The sequence below is a fragment of the Helianthus annuus genome, chromosome 9 (assembly GCF_002127325.2).
Source record: "Helianthus annuus cultivar XRQ/B chromosome 9, HanXRQr2.0-SUNRISE, whole genome shotgun sequence".
Taxonomy (NCBI): domain Eukaryota; kingdom Viridiplantae; phylum Streptophyta; class Magnoliopsida; order Asterales; family Asteraceae; genus Helianthus; species Helianthus annuus.
Genome location: NC_035441.2, coordinates 87,672,006 through 87,696,085, shown reverse-complemented (window position 1 = coordinate 87,696,085; position 24,080 = coordinate 87,672,006). Strand labels below are relative to the sequence as shown.

Here is a 24,080-nt window from a genome sequence, read left to right as displayed (position 1 = left end):
TGGATTGCAACAAAGAGGAAGCAATGAAGGCCAAACAACTTGCAGAGAAGATGATGGAGATCAAAGACTTCTCTAGGTCCCTAAAGACTGCACTCAGGGCCCAACCACGCTTTATCCTGAACAAGAAAACATTTCTCAGTTAATTTTGGTATGTGAAGTACATTGTTCCGCTGAGAAGAATCATACGACACTGATAAGGACTGGTATGTTGTGACAACTCGTATTTCTGGACCTATCGTTGTGTTTAATGTAATATGTATGAACTCTATGTGACAAGTTGATATGTTGGTTTTAATGAATAAGTGTATATGTTATGTGATTTTGTGTAACGTATGTATGTAATGTAATCGCACAAGCCCATTCGGGCCACACTATTTGCACTCGAAACCCAAGGGCAACCCATGAAGGGCTCAGCCCACTCCCTTAGCTCGCATAACACCTAGGGTGTTAGTATAAATCCTACATTTCACCAAAACACATAAAGTTTAGCAAACCCTACTCTCTCTTTCTCTCCTCTCGAAGCCGACGGCAACATCTCCCTCCCCATCGAAGACTTTCTTGTTCGAATCCCCCTTCGTTCTACCTTCTAACCGGTTAGTGATTATTGTTTTGTTGGATTATATTATGGTTGCCATGATTTTATGTGATAGCTAGGATGTTTGTATGATTGATCAATGATTCGTAATGTTGTACTAATGCATGAATAAGCGGTGTATGATTGAACCGAACCTACATGACGATTGTGAAACTTGTGTTGATTTGATGATGCTCATATGAATAGGATCTGCATGATATTGACCGAAAATCAAATAGATGTTAATCGGCCATCATGTTTCTGTTTCTCAGATTGTTTGCTTGATGATAGTTTAAAGATTATAGATGTTGTTTATGCTTCGAATATGGTTAGGGTTCATAAGGAAATTATTGATGAAAACCATGATTTGATCGATTAAGGTAAAGATAGAAACTGTTGGAATTAGTCTTGCAAAATAAATGGAAACTAGGTAACTGATTGCATAATTTTCGGGATAATGAACTGATCGCACAAGACTCCCTTGATTGCACAAGACCAGATCATACAAGATCTGATCTGATCGCACAAGGCAGTCGCACAAGATAGGTTGGGGTACAATTGTTTAAGCACAGAGTACAACTTAGAAAATGCATGATCGCACAAGACAAGTGGATCGCACAAGGTGGTGCCGATCGCACAAGTCTTGGGCCACACACATCTGTTGAGTCTTATTATGCTGTTGGGCCTTAAAGCCCAATGTCCAGTCGCACAAGCTGTCCTGGATCGCACAAGATTGGACGGACCACACAAGTTGATTCGGTTTATTTGTTTGGGACGTGTACATGTTGGGTTACTTAAGATTATTGGGCCGGGTATGTTTTAGATTGCACAACCCGTTGTAAGTCGCACAATGTTGTGCTGGACGCACAACAGGTCAAGCCGGGTATGATTGGGCTTCAATTGGTGAATCGCACAAGGCTGTTGGGCCATTAGACTTGTGCGAGCCCAATTATTTGAGTCGCACAAGTTCGGATATGTTATGCACTTGACTGTTAACGTGTTGAATATGCTTGCCATGATTATTATGTGTTGTAACCTGTTAGTTTATGCGTAAAACTTATGTGCACTACTTGGACCTAGATCTGACTTGTATGGTAACCATGCTAGGACGTGGTTGACCATATATAGTTCAAGTGACCTTTTCGTGTATCTGCTGAGCAAACCAAGGTGAGTTCACACTTTCTACAAGGCATGGGATTCCCGGTGGTCGGGAATGGGTAAAGGATTTAATCGGAAACTACGTGACCTCCTGGTTTGGAACACGTACTACATCCTCTTTATTGAAGGGTGATAACATGTACTAAGGATTTAATCGGAACCTGCGTGATCTCCTGGTTTGGGGACACGTACCACATCCTCTTTATTGAAGGGTGATAACACTGATACTAGACCAAAATCTCTATCATGAAGTCCCTCATTTTATATCGACTTAATCGCCGGGCCAATGGTGAGTGGGTCATTAGTTAGATAGCGCTATTTAGGTTTGACAAGCCTCACATCGTGCCGCAGAGGACGGGCGTGAACTAATGGATCTGGGCATTAGTCAATGATGATAGACATTGACGTCAGGGCACCAACTTACTTTAGTCAGTGGTCGATATGGTAACTGGTCTAGTGGTTCACATGGGGAAGCCCCCACTGGTTATGGATATGGTTTGGGAAACTGGTTAACTTATAGTTTACGAATGAACACATGGTTTTGGAACCACCTTAAAACGAATACCAACTGTGAACTCGCTCAACTTTGTTGTTGACTCGTTGTTACATGCCTTGCAGGTCGTTAGAGGTTTAGCTGGAGCTTGCACGAGCAGGAGGAGTCGTTGTGGGACATGGACCGTTGTGTGCCATGTTGAACTTTATGAACTTTAAACTATGTTTTGGTTATTAAAACTTTACTATGCTTCCGCTGATTACTTAAACGTGTTTGATTACTTTTGGACACTAATTATATTGTGGTTGGTTGTATTATTTAATTTCATTGTTCAATATGATTGGTGGCTTGATTCTGGTCATGTCACGCTCCCTGCGGTGATACTCCGCTTGTTGATTTTGGGGGTGTGACAGATTGGTATCAGAGCCATTGGTTATAGTGAACTTGGTTTTAAAAAGGAAAATCTTTTTGGTAAAACTAGACTATAACCTGAACAGTGCTCATCGATCCACAACGACGCTTCGCTCCACGTGCAAGACTCGATATTATAGGCGATATGGTTTATGTTTATATTGTCTGCTTGTTAGTTCACATAGTGCATTGTTTATAGTATGCTTAGCTAGCATAACAACTGTTGTTTGAACCATGTGTGCTTACTCTCTTCTGTCACTCCACACTTGCGCACTTTCGCGACACCTTTCTCACTTATGCTTTCATTGATGTGAAGATCATGAGTGGACATTTGAACTTGACTCAAGCCCAGTTGACGGCTCTTATCAATGAACGAGTTGCTGAGGCACTCGCAGCAGCCCCTGCAGGAGGTATAACCTGCCATTTCGACCTATCCTAGGATGTTTGGATCCTACACTCGCGAACCAACTCTTGTTCTTAATCTTGTCTTTACTTTCTCGCACGACAGGTCAACATGCTTAGCCCCCTGTATGCACATTCAAAACATTCATGGATTGCCGACCCAGTACCTTCAACGGCACAGAAGGAGCAGTAAGCCTTCTTCACTGGTTCGAGAAGCTTGAATCGGTCTTCGAAATGTGTGAATGCCCTGAAGCTCGAAGGGTGAAATTTACTACTGGAACACTTGAAGGCATCGCACTGACTTGGTGGAAAGCGCAAGTTCAAATGCTAGGGTTGGCAGCTGCTAATTCCACCCCATGGAACGACTTCAAGTTGTTAATTAAAGAGGAGTACTGCAATCGGGATGACATCCACAAGCTAGAGGTGGAGTTTTTCAATTTGAAGATGTCGGGGTCTGAAATCGAAGCATACACGAAGAGATCAAACGAGCTGGCTATCTTGTGTCCTACTATGGTGGACCCTCCCATCAAACGTATCGAGCTGTACCTCAAGGGTTTAGTGCCAGAAATTCAGAGCCACGTGACTTCAGCTAACCTTGGTAACATTCAGCAAGTTATACGACTAGCTCATCGTCTCACTGACCAGGCAGTGGAGCAAAACAGGCTGCCCAAACGTATTAGTGCTACAGCTATTTCGGATGCTCCTAGTGACAACAAGCGAAAATGGGATGGAAACTCGAGCAAAGGTTCTACTTCTGTTCAGTCTCAGTCTCAGCAACGAAAGACTGACGACTTCAAGAGTCCTGGTCAGCAATCCTCAAGCAGTCAGAATCAAGGTCAAAGTGGGTACAAGGGAAATCACCCCAAGTGCAATCGTTGTGGCTATCACCACAGCGGGCCGTGCTCAAAGGGAAACTGTCAGAGGTGTAACAAACCTGGCCATGCGGCCAAGGATTGCAGGAGTCTCTATCCTTCGAATCAGCGATAACAACAACAGCAGCAGACCCCACCGAATCAGCGTCAGCAGCAACAGCAACAGCAGGGTAACAAAAAAGGGTGTTTTCAGTGTGGTGCTGAAGGCCACTTCAAGAGAGACTGTCCCCAGCTGAACTAGAATCAGAACAACAACAACAACCAGGGGAATGGAAACAACAGGGGTAACAATGGTGGCAATGGTGGCAATGGTGCCAGGGGTCGTGCATTCGTGATTGGTCAGGGAGATGCGAGGAACGATCCCAACGTTGTGATGGGTAAGTTTCTACTGGATGACTTCTTTGTTTCAGTTTTATTTGATTCGGGTGCCGATATTAGTTATGTGTCCTTAAAAGTTAGTCAGATGCTTAAGCATACCCCAACACTTATGAACACTAAGCACATTGTAGAACTAGCGAATGGTAAAAATCTTGAAGCCACACACATAGTTAAGGGTTGTAATCTTGTTCTTGCTAATCAGACCTTCTCTATCGACCTCATTCCTATCGTTCTGGGTAGTTTCGACGTTGTTATTGGGATGGATTGGTTGTCTCAACACCAAGCGGAGATCTTTTGCAAGGAGAAAATTGTTCGCATCCCTCGTTATGGTGAAGAACCTCTCGTAATTTGTGGTGACAAAAGTGGTGCTGTGGTAGGCATCATATCTTTCCTTAAGGCCCAGAAGTGTTTGCGTAAGGGCCACACTGCCATATTAGCTCTCGTTACTGACACCTCAACGAAAGAGAAGAAGATAGAAGACATCCCTATTGTACGCGACTTTCCAGAGGTATTTCCTGAGGAATTACCTGGTCTTCCGCCTCATATACAAGTGGAGTTTCAAATCGAGCTAGCTCCTGGAGCAGCACCCGTAGCTCGTGCACCTTATCGATTAGCCCCATCAGAACTAGAGGAACTGTCTGCACAACTAGAAGAACTCTTGGACAAAGGTTTTTGTTGGTGCATACGTCTGTCGACTTCGTCTTGTATCGAGTCTTGTACTAGAATTGTTAGATCAGGGCACATTGTGTTAAAGTGGGTAATTCTGCTTGAAATTGACACTACCACTTTCAAGGGAAATTAGAATTATTCTAATTCCGCTTGAAATGGTCAGTGCCACTTTCAAGGGAAATTAGAATTATTCTAATTCCGCTTGAAATGGTCAGTGCCACTTTCAAGCGGAATCAGCTCCACTATAAATACCCTAGTTGTGTTGTCATTTGTAACGGAATTAGATTAATATACCGAGGTGCTGCCGGTCTGTCTAGTGATTGTAAACAATGTTAAATCAATATACAAGACGTTTAAAGTGTGAATCAAGCTGTTTCTAAGTCTATACATCTGTTTCCGCCTTTCGTATAGATAAGAACTCTTCTGAACGACTCGTTTGAGTCACGAACCGATCCTACAAGTGGTATCAGAGCTCAGGATGAAGAGTTCTTGCAAAAACAGACATATTTTCTGACTTCTACACCTTCTTTTCAAAATTGAACAAGTTTTTACGGTCAAAATGGTCTGATTTTCTCTCATATTAAGTAAAACAATGTTTTAACTAATCCTGGAAAGTATTGGACTCTAATTCGAATTAAAACTGGTAGATTTACCTAATACCACTTGAAAATCATATCGGACTTGTGACGTCAGCAGCATTTCAAACGAAATCAGCAACTTGATTTCGCTTGAAATCATTATTTCGCTTGAAAATTACACCTAATTTCGCTTCAGGGTGTAATTTCGCTTGAAAATTGGTCTGATTCCGCTTGAAGTTGCTATTCCGCTTGAAAAATCATCTGATTCCGCTGAAGTTGCTATTCCGCTTGAAAAATCATCTGATTCCGCTTGAAGTTGCTATTCCGCTTGAAAAATCATCTGATTCCGCTTGAAACTGGTATTCCGCTTGAAAAGTGATTCCGCTTGAAATAACCACTGCCACTTTCAAGGGAAATTAGCAAATTTTCTGTATTTCGTGTGAAACTTTAACTTTTTAAAAAAAATTTCGAAACATGGGAGAGGAATTCTACAATGCGTTTGCGACACCGATTGCTCCTGTTACTGCTGCTGAAACACTGCACAGTGAGAACGAAACGGGAACTTATCAAAAACCACCGAAGCTGATGTATATTGAAGATTTTAAAGGGTGGCAGAATCGGTTTGTGAACTGGGTACAGGCATACAAGTTTGATCCATGGTGTGCGCTAGAGAAAGATTACGAGAAACCGAAAAACGAACGTGGGCTTGAAAAAGGTTTTAGTGATTTTTCAGAAACTGAAAAATTGAAATACACAAGTGAAAAGATGATGATCAGCATTCTCCAGCAAGCAGTTAAAAAAGATATCTTTGTGTTACTCTAACATTCGGGTACTGCACGGTCAGTTTGGAATGCATTGATTCAAAAGTTCAGAGGAAGTGCTGATATGATCAAAAACAAGAAGGCTTTGTTGAAAAAATCATTTGATAAGTTTACAGCCTTCAAAGGTGAATCAACAAAAACTACTATTGACAGATATTTTCATCTAGTCTTAGAAATGGGAAGATTGGAGATAACAAAAGATGATGATGAGTGGGTGGATAAACTTGCTAATGCGTTACCACAACATAAGTGGGAAACGTACTTGTTGATTTTAAAACACACAAGAAAGTCTGAAAATATGAATCTGGCACAGTTTATTCAAAAAATTGAAGAGCACGAGTTGGATATTCAGAAAACGGCTATCATGACAAATCCAAATGCTAAACAGGATGTCAGTTTGTATTACCGAGGGAACAAGTTTGAGGCTACCCCCAGTCCCAGTCCAAAAATCCAAACTGGTTATAGTGCTGATGGTTCTTCAAGTCCAAATGTTAGCACTACAACTCAAAGTGGTGGATATTCTTCATCATTTTCAAGTTTTGATCCAAACAGCACAACATCAAGTCCTCAACAGCAGAATCCTACAAATCTGCAGTGCAATGTTACTTTAAACATTCAAAATGGTCACAACTTGTCTCCTGAAATTGCTAAGCAACACATGGCATCACTCGTTGCTATGTTGGAATCATACAAAAATTTGATTGCTGGAAAAATTGGAAATCCGATGCTTACAAAAGAAGATTATGACCAAATTGATGCAGAGGAACTTGAGTTGATGGATGTGAAGTGGTGTTTAGCTAGTGCTTGTAGGAGAGCTGAAAAATTTCAACAAATCACTGGCAGAGATAGTTTTCGTGGTCTGGAAAATTCTGCTTTAGGATTTGACAAATCAAAAGTGACTTGTTTTCGTTGCAAAGGAAAAGGTCATTTTAAACGAGAGTGTAAAAACCAAGAAGCAACTGGGAATCAAGATAAGAACAATTATTATCAGAAATCAATTTTTCATCAGACTGAGCAACAACAATCATCATCTCGTGCCATTGACGATGGAAAGAAGAAAGCTTTAATTATCCATCAAGATGATGAAAAAGTTTCCGAGGGATTTAGTTGGGACAAATACATACCTGGAACAGCTCTTGTTGCTAAAATCCTGGGTGAAAATGAGACTAGTCAGAAAGAATCTCAATTTTTCCAAATCTAGGGAGTGATGTTGATACTGATGATGAGGAAGAATATCTTAACAAAGCTAGAAAAGGTATTGATCCTGATAGTTTCAATTTGTTTTTTGCAGATAAAATGGAGATGCCGAATCAGAAGAAAATTGTCAGATTGAAGAGAGAGCTGGAAGCAGCAAAGTTACTCGCTGATGAAAAGGCAAAGACAGAAGCTGGAGAAACAAAAGTTGAAGCAGTGACTGTGAATGTAGTAGAAAAAATTGTTGAAGTGGAGAAAGTGGTAGAGAAAATAGTTGAAGTTGAAAAAGTTGTCGAAGTAGAGAAGATTGTCGAAATAGAAAAAATTGTTGAAGTCGAGAAACTTGTTGAAGTTGAAAAGACTGTCGAAGTTGAGAAGATAATTGAAAAAGTGGTTGAAATTGAAAAACCATGTTTGAAATGTTCAGAATCTTGCAAAGCTTGTGAGGAGAAAGATAATAAGGTTGCTGAATTAGAGAAGATTAAAGAAGATTACTGTCTGATGTAATGTATGTGAAAGAGTCATACGATGTGCTGAACAAAACAGTTGATAGATTGAAAAAGACGAATTCAGAAATCGAAAATGCAATGGAGAAAATGAGCTCAACATTGATGATGAAGCAGAAGGTCATCAATGAGTATATTGAAGACTGTGCTAAGCTCAAGCAGGAGTTAGAACTTCAAAAGATTGAGAGTAAAAGGATCAAACGATTACTGTTGAGTTATACAACATGTGATTATTTGATTGATCGTGTTTATCCTACTATTGCAGGTCTAGAGGCACTCAAAGAGGAAAAGACTGAAGATACTAACACTGGTAAGAAACAAAGTGTCAAGTATAACAGATGTCCACCCCCAATCTTTGAAAGTTATTCTCCCAGAAATCCAAATGAGGAACGAGTTAGTAAGGCTCTCAACATCAAGTTAAAGTCTGAAATCATTGATGAATTACCAGACAATATTGATGTCACATTCACAGAGTCTGACACTGATCATGAGTCTGAGTTAGTAAAGAAAGTTGTCGATCAGGTGTTGGATATGTATGAAGAGTCAAAGTCGGAGTCTAAGTCAGATAGTTTGAGTTCGTCTGAGAAGAGTCCGAGTTCACCGGTTAAAAGAGTTCACAATAAAGTATTCCTGTTATCAAAATCTAATTTGAATGACGGATCAATCAAAGTAGCATATACATTGAATGATTCAGACAAATTATATTCTGATGAGGAATTCCCAATAAGAAGTGCCAAAACTGAAAAGGTCAAACAGGTTTTCAAATTAACAGAATTAATGTTTCTGAAACAAAAGATTTAAATCTTTCTGAAAAACCTAAAAAATACACTTCAAGAGTTCAACAGAGAATGAACAAGAAAAAAGGTTACGCTTCTGGTTATGGTTTTCAACAGAGACCAAATCGTAACAGTAATTTCAAAAAGAAAGGTTTAGGGTTTACAAGACCAGAAAATTATAAAAATGAGAAAAATCTTAAACCAAAAACAAAATTTGTTACAGGTGGAAGTTCAGAGGATGAACAGAAGAAATCTTTCTGGAAACAGTCAAACCAGGAGTTTCTTGCTGAAGTGAAGAAGAATGTGAGAAAGTTTGCTAAAAGAGTTGATAGAAGAACCTGCTTCAAATGCCAAGAAGCTGGGCATATTGCTTGGAATTGTCCCAAGTCCAACTACAAAGAACAGGGAGTTTCTTCTAACTTTGATTCGAGAAGAAAATTTGTTGATAAGACAGAACTATCTTTGAAAAATGATAAAATGTTTGAAAATTCTAGTTCTGAAAAAGGTGAAAGTTCAAAACGGTTTTACAAAAGAAAAGGTGATTTGAATAAGCAAAAATGGGTGGTTAAATCTGAGAGTAATTCTGACAATGAACCTGATTCCATAAAATCAGAGGAGTCTTTGGTTGAGAAAAAGATTGTGGATTCCGTTCCAGAGATGAATGATGAGAATTTTCCTCCATTGTCAAAGGAAAATCTGAAGTCAAAAGTTGGGAAGGTTGAGATCTCAAATCAGTTCTTCGCTGATAAGAGAGAATTAGATGTTGAGAAGGCTTTCAACGGGAAAGTCAAACATATTTTCAGTAAGATGGTTGATAGGAAGGTAAAGGGTGCAAAAGAGTTTTACAAATCAAAATGTTGGTGGGATAGATGTGTCCCAGAATCTCCCAAGGCTGGTCAGGCTTGGGGGAAAGTTTTTCCTAACTAAATTCCTGACTTGCCGGAGCTCCTAGGTTGGTAAGCGTGGAGCAGGAATCGGCATCATTCTTGATTTGTTTGGTTGGTAAATCTACAGGTTATATCTTTATATTGTTATACTTTGATGTACAAATGGTATGGTTGAAAAGTGAACCTACAAGTGGTTGAGAAAGGTTTTCACTTTTAAATGGTAAATCAAGGACATTAATTTGTACTTGTTTTTCCTACATATGATTGAGAAACAATGTGATGAAACCCAATTTTACAAGTGATAAAATCAACAAAACTTATTTTCCGGAAAAACCATTTGGTTAAAACAAATTTAAGTGTTTTGAAATCACAATGGGAAAATAGTTTGTTGTGAGGGGGAGTTCTGATTGTTTATGCCAAGAGGATGGCGATCTGAAGTGATTTGATATCAGTTGTTGCATTGTTTGTACAGTTTGTTTTCAAATTTCTTTAAATGTATTTGCATTTTAGGGGGAGTAAAAATTTCAGAAAATCCAAAAACATTTGAAAATTTGAAAAAAAGACAAAAACATGATAAAATTAAAAAAACGAGTTTTGTTGTCAAAAAGAGGAAATGATAGTACATCAGTGGACTATCACAACATGCTAAAGAAATGGAAAGTTAAAAATGTGATAAACAATCTCACTGTGGATGTGTCAGTAGGTTTTTACACATTCAGTAGATTGTATTCGAGATATAAACCTAAATTTCAAACTTGCTTATATCATGGGGAACATTTCTTGGATATATGGGTAACCCCCGAAATCTTGTTTGAAAGGTCCCTCTTTCTGAGATACTAGGTCTTTATACTTAGTGATATCTGGGGTATTATCCCGGGACTTCTGATAATGCGGAAGCAATGGCCTAGTCCCTGGAGAATACTTTTCGCTTGCTTGAAATATAGCCCACCCTCAGCATAAAAATGATAAAACATTGCAAAATGCAAATCATGTGCTGTTGAAGAAAAGATCCTCTAAAGGGGATCCACCAAAAGTCGAGCCGTCATCTCTCTGCTGAACGGAAGTTCTGACCTGAGCTCTCACGGTTTTGCATTTAACCATTTTAATAGATATCATCTAGGTATACTCCCCTGTAAGACTGAATATTGGGATCTGGATACGGGAGTATATTCAAGTGGTGGGACACGCGGATAAGTTGAAGTGCTTAAAACATTAATATCATATGTCGAAACAGTTGAACTTTGTGTGAAAATTTAAGTGGACCAGTATACTGACAATCTAAGTGAATCGTTTAGAACTTAAAATGTTTAAAGTTTAACGGTGTTGGTGATTTGTCTCAAAAACTGATATGATCCTCTTACACAAACTCACAAAAAATATTGTATGTAAATATTTCTGTACTGCATTTCATATTATATCAAAAATCCAAAAAGATTTTCGGTGTGTTTTAGCATAATTTTGAAAAAAAAAAAATTTTTAGACAACTGATGTTGAAAAGCTGATTTTCAAAATTCCGAGTGCTAAACATGACGAACAGGTTTGGGAAAGCTTGTTTGAAGATGTTTAAAAAGAAAATTGATATACATGCAAGTGGGTCATCAGAAATTGATATGTTAAATCATTTTGTACAATACTTGAAAATGATGTGTTCGGTTTGTGTTTTCAAGTGGTTAGCAGGGTTTCTAAATTTATTATATCTTATCTTTTATGAAACTTATGTTTTGGTGCATACGTCTGTCGACTTCGTCTTGTATCGAGTCTTGTATTAGATTGTTTAGATTAGGGCACGAAATACGAGGAATGCATGTTTATGGGCATTTCGCACGAAATGACATGTAAGTTATTTCGCACGAAATCACATGATCAATTCGCACGAAATACGAGGAATGCATGTTTATGGGCTTCGTGAAGTCCACTTCTTAGGCCATGTGGTAAACGAGGATGGGATTCATGTGGATCCATCCAAGGTTGACTCGATCAAAAACTGGCCTGCACCCCGTACACCAACCGAAATCCGCCAATTCTTGGGCTTGGCGGGTTACTACAGAAGGTTCAGCAAGGATTTCTCCAAGATTGCGCAACCCCTCACTTCTCTGACTCAGAAGGGTGTCACCTATCGTTGGGTGATGCCCAGGAGTCCGCGTTTCAGCACTTAAAGGAAAGACTTTGCAGCGCACCTATTCTCTCATTGCCAGAGGGAACAGACGATTTCGTGGTTTATTGAGACGCATCGATTCAAGGTCTTGGTTGTGTGTTGATGCAATACCGAGACAGTTTAAAGTGATTTCTCGTGCAATACAGCTGAAATAACTCTAATACATCTGTTTCCGCCTTTTGTATCGGACGAGATCTCTTCTGAACGACTCGTTTGGGTCAGAAAACGATCCTGCAAGTGGTATCAGAACTCAGGAGGAAGAGTTCTTACCATTTCAGCTGCAAATTCTGATTTCTACACCTTCTTTCCAAAATTGAACAAGTTTTCATGGTTAAAATGGATTGATTTTCAAATATAATGTGCAAAACACTGTTTTAACAAACCCTAGAAAGTTTCAGACCTTAATTCAAAGTAAAACCTAATTAAATTGTTCAAAAACTGTCCGAAAGTTGCATTTCGCACGGAATTGATATCATTTCGTTTGAAGCTTGCATTAATTTTGCACAAAATCAGATTTCATTTCGCACAAAATCAGATTTCATTTCGTACGAGAGATCATTTCGCTTGAAATTGGACATTAGACTGTTATTTCGTGCGAAATAGTACTTCATTTCGTACCAAGTCATCATTCCGCACCAAGATTCATTCCGTGTGAATCATATTCTTCATTTCGTATGAAACAGAGGATTCATTTCGCGTGAGAGTTCATTTCGTGTGAACTTCATTCCGTGTGAAAGTGTATTTCGTGTGAAAGGAAAATTTCGTTTGAAAGTTGATTCCGTATGAAAGCTCATTTCATTTGAGAAGTGTATTTCATTTCGTGAGAAAAAGCTGTGGTTGTGAAATTTTATAAACTGAATCATGGAAACGGGGACAACGCAAAAACTGAAACGGGGACAACGCAAAAACCGCCTAAGCTCATGAGTATCGAGGAATACAGTGGATGGGCCGAACGTTTTGGGAACTGGGTTCAAGCATATCACTTAGACGCATGGGAACATACTGAATTTCAATACAGTAGACAAGTTGGGAACAATGGAGAGAAAATTGAAATTAGAAATCTGGATACTGAAGAGAAAAAGAAATATAATGATGAAAAAATGATGGTTAGTCTTTTGCAGCAAGCTATTAAAGAAGACATATTGATTTTACTTCAACACAACGGAAGTGCATGTTCGATATGGAAAGAATTAGAATCAAAGTTTCTTGGAAGTGATGAGATGATCAAGAACAAAAGGTCACTTTTGAAGAAGGAATTTGATTTATTCCGTGGTTTAAGAAATGAAAGCACCAAGCAGATCATTGAAAGATATTGCAATTTACTGAAGAATATGAGCAGATTGAGCATCAATAAAGATAGAGATGAATTGATTGAAAAGTTGGCTGATGCATTGCCACATGATGTCTGGGGCACGTATCTTTTGATGTTGAAAAACAAACCAGGTTTTGATAAGATGACGCTGAGCAAGTTTATTAAACAACTTGAAGCACAAGAGATGGAACAAAGAAAGATAGCAAGAATGAAGAACTATGATGGAGAACAACACATTGGTTTGTATTAGAAAGGTGATGTTAGTGATAAAACCAACATTTCTCCAAAGATTGAAACTGCCTTCAATGCAAAAAGTTCTTCTGAAAGTTCATCTCATGGATCAAGTAGCAAAATGGGATTTACTTCATTTCCATCATTTGATCCACATTTTTCTGCAACAAAGAGTGGCAAAGTTCTTCAATGCAACATTGCTTTAAATCTTGAGAATGCCCAGAACTACTCAGAAGAAGTTGCAAAAAGCCATATATCTTTGTTGGTGACTGTGCTAGAGTCGTATGGAAGTTTGGTTGCAGGGAGGATCGGAAATCCTATGTTGACTAAAGAGGATTACGATCAGGTTGATGCTGAGGAGATGGAGTTGATGGATATAAAGTGGTGTTTGGCGAGCGTGTTGAGAAGAGCTGAAAAGTTTAAACAAATTACGGGAAGAGATGATTTCCGTGATGCAAATGTCTCTACTTTAGGATTTGATAAATCTAAAGTTACTTGTTTTCGTTGCAGGGAAAAGGGGCATTTCAAGAGAGAATGCACAAATCGTGAAGCAAGTGGAGCACAAAATCCCTTTGGAAACAATGACTACTATCGAAAAGCAGTTTATCATCAAGTTGCTCAACAGCCATTTCAACAACAACAGCCACAAACCGCTCATGCTAGGAAGGAGATTGAAGATTCAAAGAAAGCGTGTCTGGTCAATCAAAATGATGGAAGTTCAATAAAAGATTTCAGTTGGGATAAATATATTCCAGCTGATAATAAAGCATGTCTGATAAATCAAGATGATGAAAGATTACCAGAAGGATTTAGCTGAGAAAATTTTAGCTGGGACAATTACTGTCCAGACAAAGAGATCTTAAAAGCTAAAGCTTTTGTTGCTCAAATTGTTAAAGATAATAGTGATGATTATCTTACTGATGATTATTGGTCAGAGAAAATAAGAAAGTATTTAGCAAAGAAAGATGAAAATGTTGAAGAAGAAGTTCGTGAGATAAAGAAGCAGGATAAAGAAATTCCAGTATTTGAGGTTAAAAAGGAAGCTGTTGCAGAAAAAGTGTCTGAAAATTGTGAAAACTGTGAGACTATGAAGAAGCAAAATAGTGAATTGATTCACAACTTGAACAGGATGAAAGAATCATATGATGTCTTAAGCAAAGCAATGAATCAATACAACGAGTCAAGCAGTGAACAAGCTACATCAATGAAGACACTTAAAGGAGCGTACATGAGACAGCTAGATAGTGTCAACTATTCACTGAGATGTGTGCTGAGCTTGAAAAGAAATTGGAAATTCAGAGAATAGAAACCGAGAGAGTAAATAGGTTATTAAAAAGTTACTCATGTTCTACTTTTGTGGTTGACAGGATTTATCCTATAGTGGAAGTGGAAGACATGAAGACATTTGAAGAAGAAAAATTTGAAGAGAAGGATTCTGAAACAAACGAAGATACCGAAGAGAAGACTTCTGGTAAGAAACCAAGTGTTGGTTATAACAAGTGTCCACCCCCGCTCGAAAATGGATATTCTCCTCGAAATCCAAATTCAGAAAGAGTAAAAAAGGCAACAAACTTACAGTGGGAGTCTAAGTCTTCAGATAACTTGCCAGAAAACATTGATGTCACATTCACATCATCTGACACTGATCATGAGTCCGAGTTAATAAAGAAAGTGGTCGATCAGGTGTTGGATAAGGATGAAATAGAGGAATCCAAGTCAGAGTCAAAGTCTGAGTCCTACACGTCAAATTCACAGTAAAAAAGGACAAACGGGTTTATAATAAAGAATTTTTGTTATCAAAATCTAATTTGAATGATGAACCAATCAAAGTAGCATATACTTTGAATGATTCTGACAGATTATATTCTGATGAGGTATTTCCAATAAGAGGTGTCAAAAATGAAATGACCAAAAAGGTTTTCAAACTAACAGAAATTAATATTTCTGAAATAAAAGATGTAAATTTTACTGAAAAACCTAAAAAATACACCTCAAGAGATCAACAAAGGTTAAACAAGAAAAAAAGGTTATAGTTCTGGTTCAGGTTATCGAAAGAAACCAAACCATAACGGTAATTTCAAAAAGAAAGGACTTGGTTTTATTCCACCAGAAAATCATAAAAATGAGAAACCTTATAAACCAAAAACTGTTTTTGTTTCAGGAACATCATCTGAAGAAGAAAAGCAGAAAGTGTTCAGAAAACAATCAAACAAATAATTCCTTGCTAGGAAGCAAGATGAAATGAAGATGAAAGTTGCTCAGAAGAAAAAAGAGACAAGAACTTGTTTCAACTGTAATAAAGTTGGTCATATTGCCAGAAACTGTTCAAAGGCAACCAACACACAACAGGGAGTGTCTCTTAAACTGAAAGAAAAAGTTGTTTAGAAAAGTAAACCACCAACCAAAAGATTTAAAGTTTTTGAAAACTCAACATTTGAGATTGGAGAATGTTCAAAAAGGGTTTACAACAGGAAAATTAATCTTGACAATCGCAAGTGGATTGTTAAGAAATCAGATGAAAGGTCTGGCGATGAATCTGATTCCACAAAATCAGAGGAGCCACAAGTTGTGATAAAAGAAGAGAAATCAGTTCCGCCATTGGATGATGCAAATTTTCCACCATTGCGGGCTGAAAATTTGAAATTTAAAATTGGTAAAGTTGAGGTTTCAAATCAATTCTTTCCTGAAAAGAAAGAATTTGATGTTGAAAAGGCTTTTAACCCCACTGTTCAAAACATTTTTGGAAAAATGATTGATGGGAAGGTAAAGGGGGTTAAAGAATTTTATGAGAAGAAATCGAAGAAACCAGATGAAATTGGTTCATCCCGGGTCAGTATCTGGGATAGAACCTATCATGACTAAACTCTGGACTTGCCGGAGCTCCCTAGTTGGTAATCGTGGAGCAGGAATCGACATTATTCTTATATATGTTTGTTTGAGTGAATCAACAAATGGTAGAAAAGTGGGTTTTACCTAAAAGTGGTTAATCAAGGTCATTAAATTGAACTTGATTTAACTTTCATTCAAATGTTTGAGAAAACAAAGTGATGAATGAATCCCCAATCTTACAAGTGGTAAAATCAACAAAACTTATTTTCCGGAAAAACCATTTTGATTAAAACAAACTTAAGTGTTTTGAAATCATAATGGGAAAATAGTTTGTTGTAAGGGGGAGTTCTGATTGTTTATGCCGAGTGAATGGCGAATTGAAACAATTCACAACAGTTGTCATTTTATTGTACAGTTTGTTTTCAAATTTTCCTAGAAAATCAAAATTGAAATATATTTTGATTTTAGGGGGAGTAAAAATTTTAAGAAATTTCTAAAATTTGATAAATACAAAAACATGATAAAATTTGAAAAATCAAAAACATCGAAAAATTGAAAAAGAGGTTGTTGAGAATAAGAGGAAATGATAGTACATCAGTGGACTATCACAACACGCTAAAGAATTGTAAAGTAAAAAATGTGATAAACGATCTCACTGTCGATGTGCCAGTAGGTTTTTACACATTTAATAGATTGTTTTCGAGATATAAACCTAAATTCAAATATTTACTTATCTCGTGGGGAACATCTCTCGGATATATAGGTAACCCCCGAAATCTTGTTTGAAAGATTTTCTATTTCTAACATACTAGGTCTTTGTGCGTGGTGATATCTGGGGTATTATACCAGGACTTCTGATTTTGCGGGAGCAATAGCCTAGTCCTCGTATAATACTTTGCAAAGCTTTAATCTTAAAGCCAACCCTCAGCATAAAAAATGATGAAACATTGCAAAATGCTAATCATGTGCTGTTGAAGAAAAGATCCCCAAACGGGACACACCTAAAGTCGAGCCATCATCTCTCTGTACGAACGGAAGTTCTAACCTGAGCTCTCATGGTCTCGCATTACCCGTTTACAGATATCATTAGTGTACATTCACCTGTAAAACTGAATATAGAAGTCTGGATACGGGAGTATATTCTGAGGTGGTACACGCGCATAAGTTTAAGTACTTAAAACACTAATTTCGTATATCGGAACAGTTGAACTTTGCGTGAAAATTTAAGTGGATCACTATACTGACAATCTGTGACAACCCTCACTAAACCAGGTATCCGCACAATAAATTAATCTTAATTACGTGCTTAATGACTGTGCTTGATTACTACTGATGACGTAAACTGCTTTCTGATTTCTGTAACATACATACATATGCATCACATTTGATACTGTCACTCCATTCATGACATACAAACTTTAGTGACAAAACTAATGCACAAAGCACAGTTAGCACAGTTAAGCGGATAACTCAGAAATATACTGACAGTGCCAGTACATAGACAGACAGTGTTTTGAGACCCAGTATGGGCCAGGGACAAAGTACTACACTAGTATGGGTGTAGGGGAGTGAGGACCATAAGACGGTGTCACTAGGTGATAGTTTGAGTGCCGGAAAGTGCCTAAAACTCATTTTAAGTACAAAATTCTGCATTTTCAACAAAAATTCAGCTTTTAACACACTCGTATTATGCAGAGATTTGACTAAATGGTTATGAATGCTTTCCTAAGTGTTGGAAATTAATTATGTTACAAAAATATGCATAAAAGACACTATACGGTACAATTTAACACTTTAACGAAACGGTACTTAACCGAACAACCGGACATTACCCGGGACACCAAAATTTTGTCAGAAACATTATTTTAGTATTTTTAACTAATTATGGTGTCAAAAGTCCCCACACACTATAAAAATATGTCATACACTTACTACTTTAGAAAATACCTTAAACCTTCTAAATAATCACCTACTTATAATAAAAACTTACAATTAACCCCCCCTCTCTAATTTTCGGCTCAAGCAAGGGGACCCACCCTCAATCATTTCAAATCCCCTACCAAATATTCCTTCTATTTTTTTAATGAACCTCTTTTATTTACTACAATTGCCAAGATATCACAATCATTACAAATAGGTTGGGCTAGAGCTTAATCTCATCATTTCACCTTCACCAACAAGTTCACTCCCCCATTTTCTCACTCCCTCTCTCCTTCTCGGCTGCATATATCCGCCACCACCACCATCACTTCAACACCCACTCATTTGATCCACTTTCAAGTCCAAAACAAGTGCTAGAAGAAGTCTTGTGAAGCTTGGAGCTTGGAGTCTTGAAGAAACATCACACCTTGCATTTTCACCCCATTTTCATCATCATTTTTGTTCACAAGTTCATCCCTAGCCTTTGTGCTAGTTGTAAGTGATGTGTGTCGGTGTGTATATAATTTAGATGTATATTTAAGCCCCTTTTTACACTTTTAGCCAAGTTTTAAATTTATAAAACACGATACTTACTAACACTAAACACACATATGGGCAAGTGCACCCATCGTGGACTTAGTATAGTGTTGGTAAGATACCGAGGTCGTCCAAGGACACAAGAGCTTTTAATACCGGTTTATCCTCAACGTCTAATCAAATCAAAAAGTGAGAAAAATGTTTTAAACTAAGAAAAATAAAAACTAACTAAATGCTGAAAAATAAAATAAAATAAAAACAGATAGACAAGATGAATCACTTGGATCCGACACGTGTATTAGTATAACCTTTGATTATTTTCGCACTTTTGCACTTGTTTAAGAGATTATCTTAGTTATTGTAGTAGGCCCCTCTTTTGAAGGCGACGTTACCCTCAACCCAGTAGTTTGAGTCAGCAAGGATACAATCCTAAAGGGTCGGATTATTGAAATATAATGAATTAAGTTATTAATGCAAATTGTGGTAGGCCCCGCTTTCAGCGGGGACGTTACCCTCGGCTAAGTAGTATGAGTCAGCAGGGATACAGTCCTAAATAGCCGGGTTATAGTATTAATAGTAGTTAACTTATGAGGGGTTCAAAGAGTTTGGATCCCCGCCATCCAATACCTATGGGCATTGAAGGAGATCCTACTAAATTTGACCCAGGTCCCAAGCAGGACCTCTAAACGCTGAACAAGGGCAAGACCCTTACCAAACCATTCCCTTAACCCCCGACCAGGTAGCCAACATACCTCCATATAGACCGTGGAGATATGAATGGTGAAAATCTTTTATTTTATATAGACAGTAAAATAACGCCAAGACACCACAGACAAACGATAAGGAAAGATCACCTTCAACATAAGTAACTAGTTATTAAAGTCACTAATACAAAACCAAATAAAAAAGTGCAAAAGATTAAAAATAAAAAGTATTATACTAAACACTTGTCTTCACCAAGTGATGTAAGAGACTTAGGCAAACATGGCCTTGATTGTCAAGAACTCTTACGATCAATCTTGGATCCCGAGACGACTCACACACTCTATGATGGACAATGGATGATGGTGGTGGATGATGGTGTTATGGTGGTGGTGGGTGGTGGATGAAGTGTGAGAAAGGTGGTGTGCCAAAGGATGAAATGGAATGAAACCAAGCACCCCTATTTATAGGATGAACAGAAGGCTGGGCACGGCCCCGTGTCCGCTGGACACGCCCCCGTGCCCGTCTGACATTATCTCTCTTCATTAATTGTAATTCGCAATTACAATTAATGCGCCTGCTGTACTTTCACCACGCCCCCGTGCCCGCTGGACACGGCCCCGTGGTGGGCAATGGAAGCTTCTACTGGTTTGTCTTTTTTGCTGCTTCCTGGGCACGCCCCCGTGTTCGCTGGACACGGGGCGTGTTCAGTCTCTGTTTTCTCTTCTTTGCCTTGGGAGGTGCCGTTGAGGGTCCGGGCAGTCTACTTTTGTTCCTTTTCTTGTATTTATGCTAGAATTAGTTGTCTTTTTGCTTCTTTTGTGATTTTGAGCTCATTTCATCCTGAAAATACAAAAGGAAGACAAAAACACTCTTTTTCCAACATTAGTACTTAAAAAGGGTTAGTTTTATGCCTTAATTGATGTGATTTATATGTTGCATTTTACACACATCAAATACCCCCACACTTGAACTTTTGCTTGTCCTCATGCAAAACTCTTTAAATGTGGCTTACACTCCCAAATGGAATAGGTAGAAGAGAAGGTTTTTAGCTTGTCCTAGAGTGTCGGGAATCCAAGGTCTTTGTAAGTTTTATTTTTATTTATTTATTTACAATCCTATTCGTTATGATTTATTTTGAACGTTTCATAAGATAAATTACTTATTTGGGCATAGCATGCCTTATTAAAATTCCATTTATATACAAGTTCACATACCTCACGGGGGATCACTCAACACTCGGCCGAAGGTGTATATTTTTAGTGAATCACTCGAGAGCGGCATGGAACTTACGCCTTCCATAGGCTTGCCAAGCAATCAATCCTCCTCCTTTTTAACTTTTTACCTTTGTAAATATCAAGAGGACTTTTGGGTGAAGGGTTAGGCTTGGGTTAAAGGTGGGTGGTTGGGTTAGTGGTTAGTAAAAAGGGCGAAAAATCGTAAAAAGCGTCGGTTTTCGTAAAATACCTTGTCTTTAGTGACTTTTTATTTTGAAGTATTTCTTCAAACAAGCTTTTATATAGCTTTTGTTTGTTTTTGACTTCATCATTTTTTTTTTCATCACATAAAAAGGCGAGCTTACGAAGAACCGAGCTTGTTACTAAAATAAAGGGTGAAAAATAAAAATGGTTTTTGGTGGGTAAAAAGGGTTTTGGGGTAATGAAATGAAAGGTTTAGGCTCAAATGGGCTATCTAGGGGGATTTTGGGTAGGTGATAAAAAAATGAAAAATAATGGTTTTGAAAGAAAAAATGGTTAGTCCTAATGCCTCCATCACTTACTTACTTGGGTTTAAGTTGGTAAGGACCGGGAATGTATTGTTGTGGCAAGTTCTAGAGTTGTAAGAACCAAGCGGCTATTCACACAAGAAACGGAAAATGAGCATTTAGTCTAAATATGTATATTTTTATGCTCAATAAAGGCTCAAAACTCACTTTTGTGGGAATGGGTTTTTAATGTGATCAAGTATATATAATCGAATTTTTAACTAGACTTGTTATGCCGTTTCATAATTTTCTTATGTTGGTTCTTTGTTATCACGACGCTATCGGTTGTAAACTTCTAAAAATATAACCTTTTTAGAACTTGTTATTCCCAACTTAAACTAAGACAAGTAAATGAAAAAGTTTTTTGAAAAAAATTTGGGGTGTTTAGCGGTTCCAATAGAGTTTTGTGTAAGGCTTGTATTTAGGATTTGCAAAATTTAAGGTTTTAGCATCCCCCCCACACTTAAATTACACATTGTCCTCAATGTGTCCAATTTAAGGTTTTTGGTCGATTAGAATGTGTAAAAGTAAGTTAAAAAGCAAAGATTTATGTTACTGGCATCCTGGACACGGCCCCGTGGTGACCGGGCACGACCCGTGGTCAAGTGCCAGTAACAAAGATTAGAGAATTGAAACAGAAGTCTGGACACGGGGGCGTGTCCGCTAAACACGGCCCGTGTCCAGTTACCTGAACTGGGTGTTTTCCTGCAGGTGGCTCAGCACGGGGGCGTGTTGGTTGGGCACGGCCCGTGTTGAGCCTTCTGTGATGGAGATTTATGTCGGGTTGCTCTGTTCTTCGTGCATGGGTCCATTTTTCTCGTTCCCTTTTTCATCCATTACCACCATGAGTGTGTTTTATTCTGCAAAATAAAACTAAAAGATTAAACTAAACTAAGGATAGTTCCGCGGAATGCCTCCGTGGTGCGCCACGTTTATAAGGGTCCTTGGCTAGACCCGATTCGAGGTTATATATTTTCTGAGTGGGATGCTTGCCGTCCCATGTTACACCGTCGGAGAGCAGCATTCAAGCTCGAATCAATAACCTTCATGTAATTGACCGGGTCGTCATCTTCTATTCTCTTCCCAACTCCGAATTTCACTTCATCATCCCCATACCTCAAGGTGAGTGTCCCGTCATTCATATCCACCACTGCTTGGGCTGTGGCAAGGAAGGGTCTCCCTAGTATAAGGGGGACCTCGGTGTCTTCCTCCATATCGAGTATGACAAAGTCAGCTGGATAAACGAATCTGCTTACCTTTACCAAGACATTCTCGATGACACCTTGTGGGAATTTGACGGATCGATCAGCGAGTTGTATGCTCATTTTTGTAGGGCTCGTGGTTCCCAAGCCGAGCCTTTTGAACATTGACGAGGGCATGAGGTTAATGCTAGCTCCTAGGTCGGCTAAGGCATTGCGAACGGGCGATTCCCCTATTGAGCATGGAATCGTGAAGCTTCCGGGATCGATTTTCTTTTGGGGAAGTTTATTGAGCACGAGGGCAGAGCATTCTTCGCCTAAATTAACTAATTGCAAATTTTCAATTTTCCTCTTATGCGTAAGGAAGTCCCTCATGAATTTAGAGTATTTGGGCATTTGGGTTAGGACTTCGATAAAAGGAATATTGACGTGCAATTGTTTTAACAGACTTTCGAACTTTGCGAATTGCTCATTTGTCTTTTGACGAATTAACCTACCGGGGTACGGAACTCGAGGAGCCTTGGTCGGCTCTGGTGATGGAGGAGAGTTCTTCTCCTGCAGAGGTGTCGGTATTGTTTCTTCCGTTGGCGATGGCACTTCTGCAGGCCCTACTGTGCGGTTTCGTAGTGTGATGAGGTGAACTTGCGCCTTTGGGTTTGTTTCGGTATTGCTAGGTAATGCGCCTTGCGGTCTCTCGGAAAAATTTTGAGCTATTTGATTTAATTGTTTTTCTATGTTTTGAATGCTAGCTTGTTGATTTCTAAAATTAGATTCTAATTGTAGAAATCTTTCCGAGTTTTTCTTATCAGTGTCAGAGACGAGGCGAGATATAGTATCTTCGAGCCTTTCTCGTCCACCTTGTTGTTGAGTGAAATTTTGTGACTCATTTCTTGGTTGCTGAAAGTTTGTTCGTTGGGTTTGTTGGTTACTACTATTGCCGGGTTCCCTCCAACCAAGGTTTGGGTGGTTTCGCCATCCTTGGTTGTAAGTTCCCGTTGGGGGACCCGACGGCCTAGGTCTATTATCAATGTAGTTTACCATTTCTTGTTGATCGTCTGTTTCTTTCATGCAACTCCAATTTTCATGTGACCCACCACACCCTTCACAAGCCCTAACCGAGACTGTTTTTGTCATTTCCAATTTTTTTATCTTTGAAGAAAGGGCCTCGATTTGGGCTTGTAAAGAAATGCTTTCATCGACCTTATGGGCGCCCGGGGTGATCGACTTATTTCCCCGGGGGGTGTGCCATTGAAAATTGGTTTGAGCAATTTCCTCAATTTGATTATATATTTCGTGTGGGCGTCGATTACCTAAAAGTCCCTCGGAGGTAGAATCAAGTGTCTGCCTAGTGTGTGGCAACAATCCATTATAGAAAGTGGATACTTGTTGCCATATTGCGAGGCCGTGATGGGGACACTTGCGTAATAGCTCCTTGAACCTTTCCCAAGTTTCATATAAGGATTCCCCGTCCTCTTGTGAACATGTATTAATTTCAGCCATTAACTTAGCAGTTTTAGAAGGAGGGAAATACTTATATAGAAATTTTTGGGCTAGTTCATCCCAGGTGTTTACCGATCCAGCTGGGAGGGTGTTGAGCCAAGCTTTCGCTCGGTCTTTTAGTGAGAAGGGAAACATACGGAGGCGGATGGCGTCGTTTGATGCTCCATTGATCCGAAAGGTATCACATATTTCCAAGAAATTAGTTATATGT

General features: G+C 38.7%; 1 protein-coding gene and 1 non-coding gene across 2 annotated transcripts; both read left to right on the top strand.

Moving 5' to 3' along the window:
• Positions 1 to 8,056: 8,056 nt before the first annotated feature.
• On the top strand, positions 8,057 to 15,634 carry LOC110875712 (myosin heavy chain, clone 203-like). The gene is made up of 5 exons (XM_022123918.1): positions 8,057 to 8,243; positions 8,322 to 8,366; positions 14,266 to 14,641; positions 14,785 to 14,888; positions 15,579 to 15,634. The coding sequence occupies exons 1-5, from the start codon at positions 8,057 to 8,059 to the stop codon at positions 15,632 to 15,634; spliced, it is 768 nt and encodes a 255-aa protein (XP_021979610.1).
• An 8,134-nt stretch (positions 15,635 to 23,768) lies between these two features.
• On the top strand, positions 23,769 to 23,875 carry LOC118482461. The gene has a single exon (XR_004868496.1). It is a non-coding gene; the product is annotated as a small nucleolar RNA R71 (small nucleolar RNA).
• Positions 23,876 to 24,080: the final 205 nt, after the last annotated feature.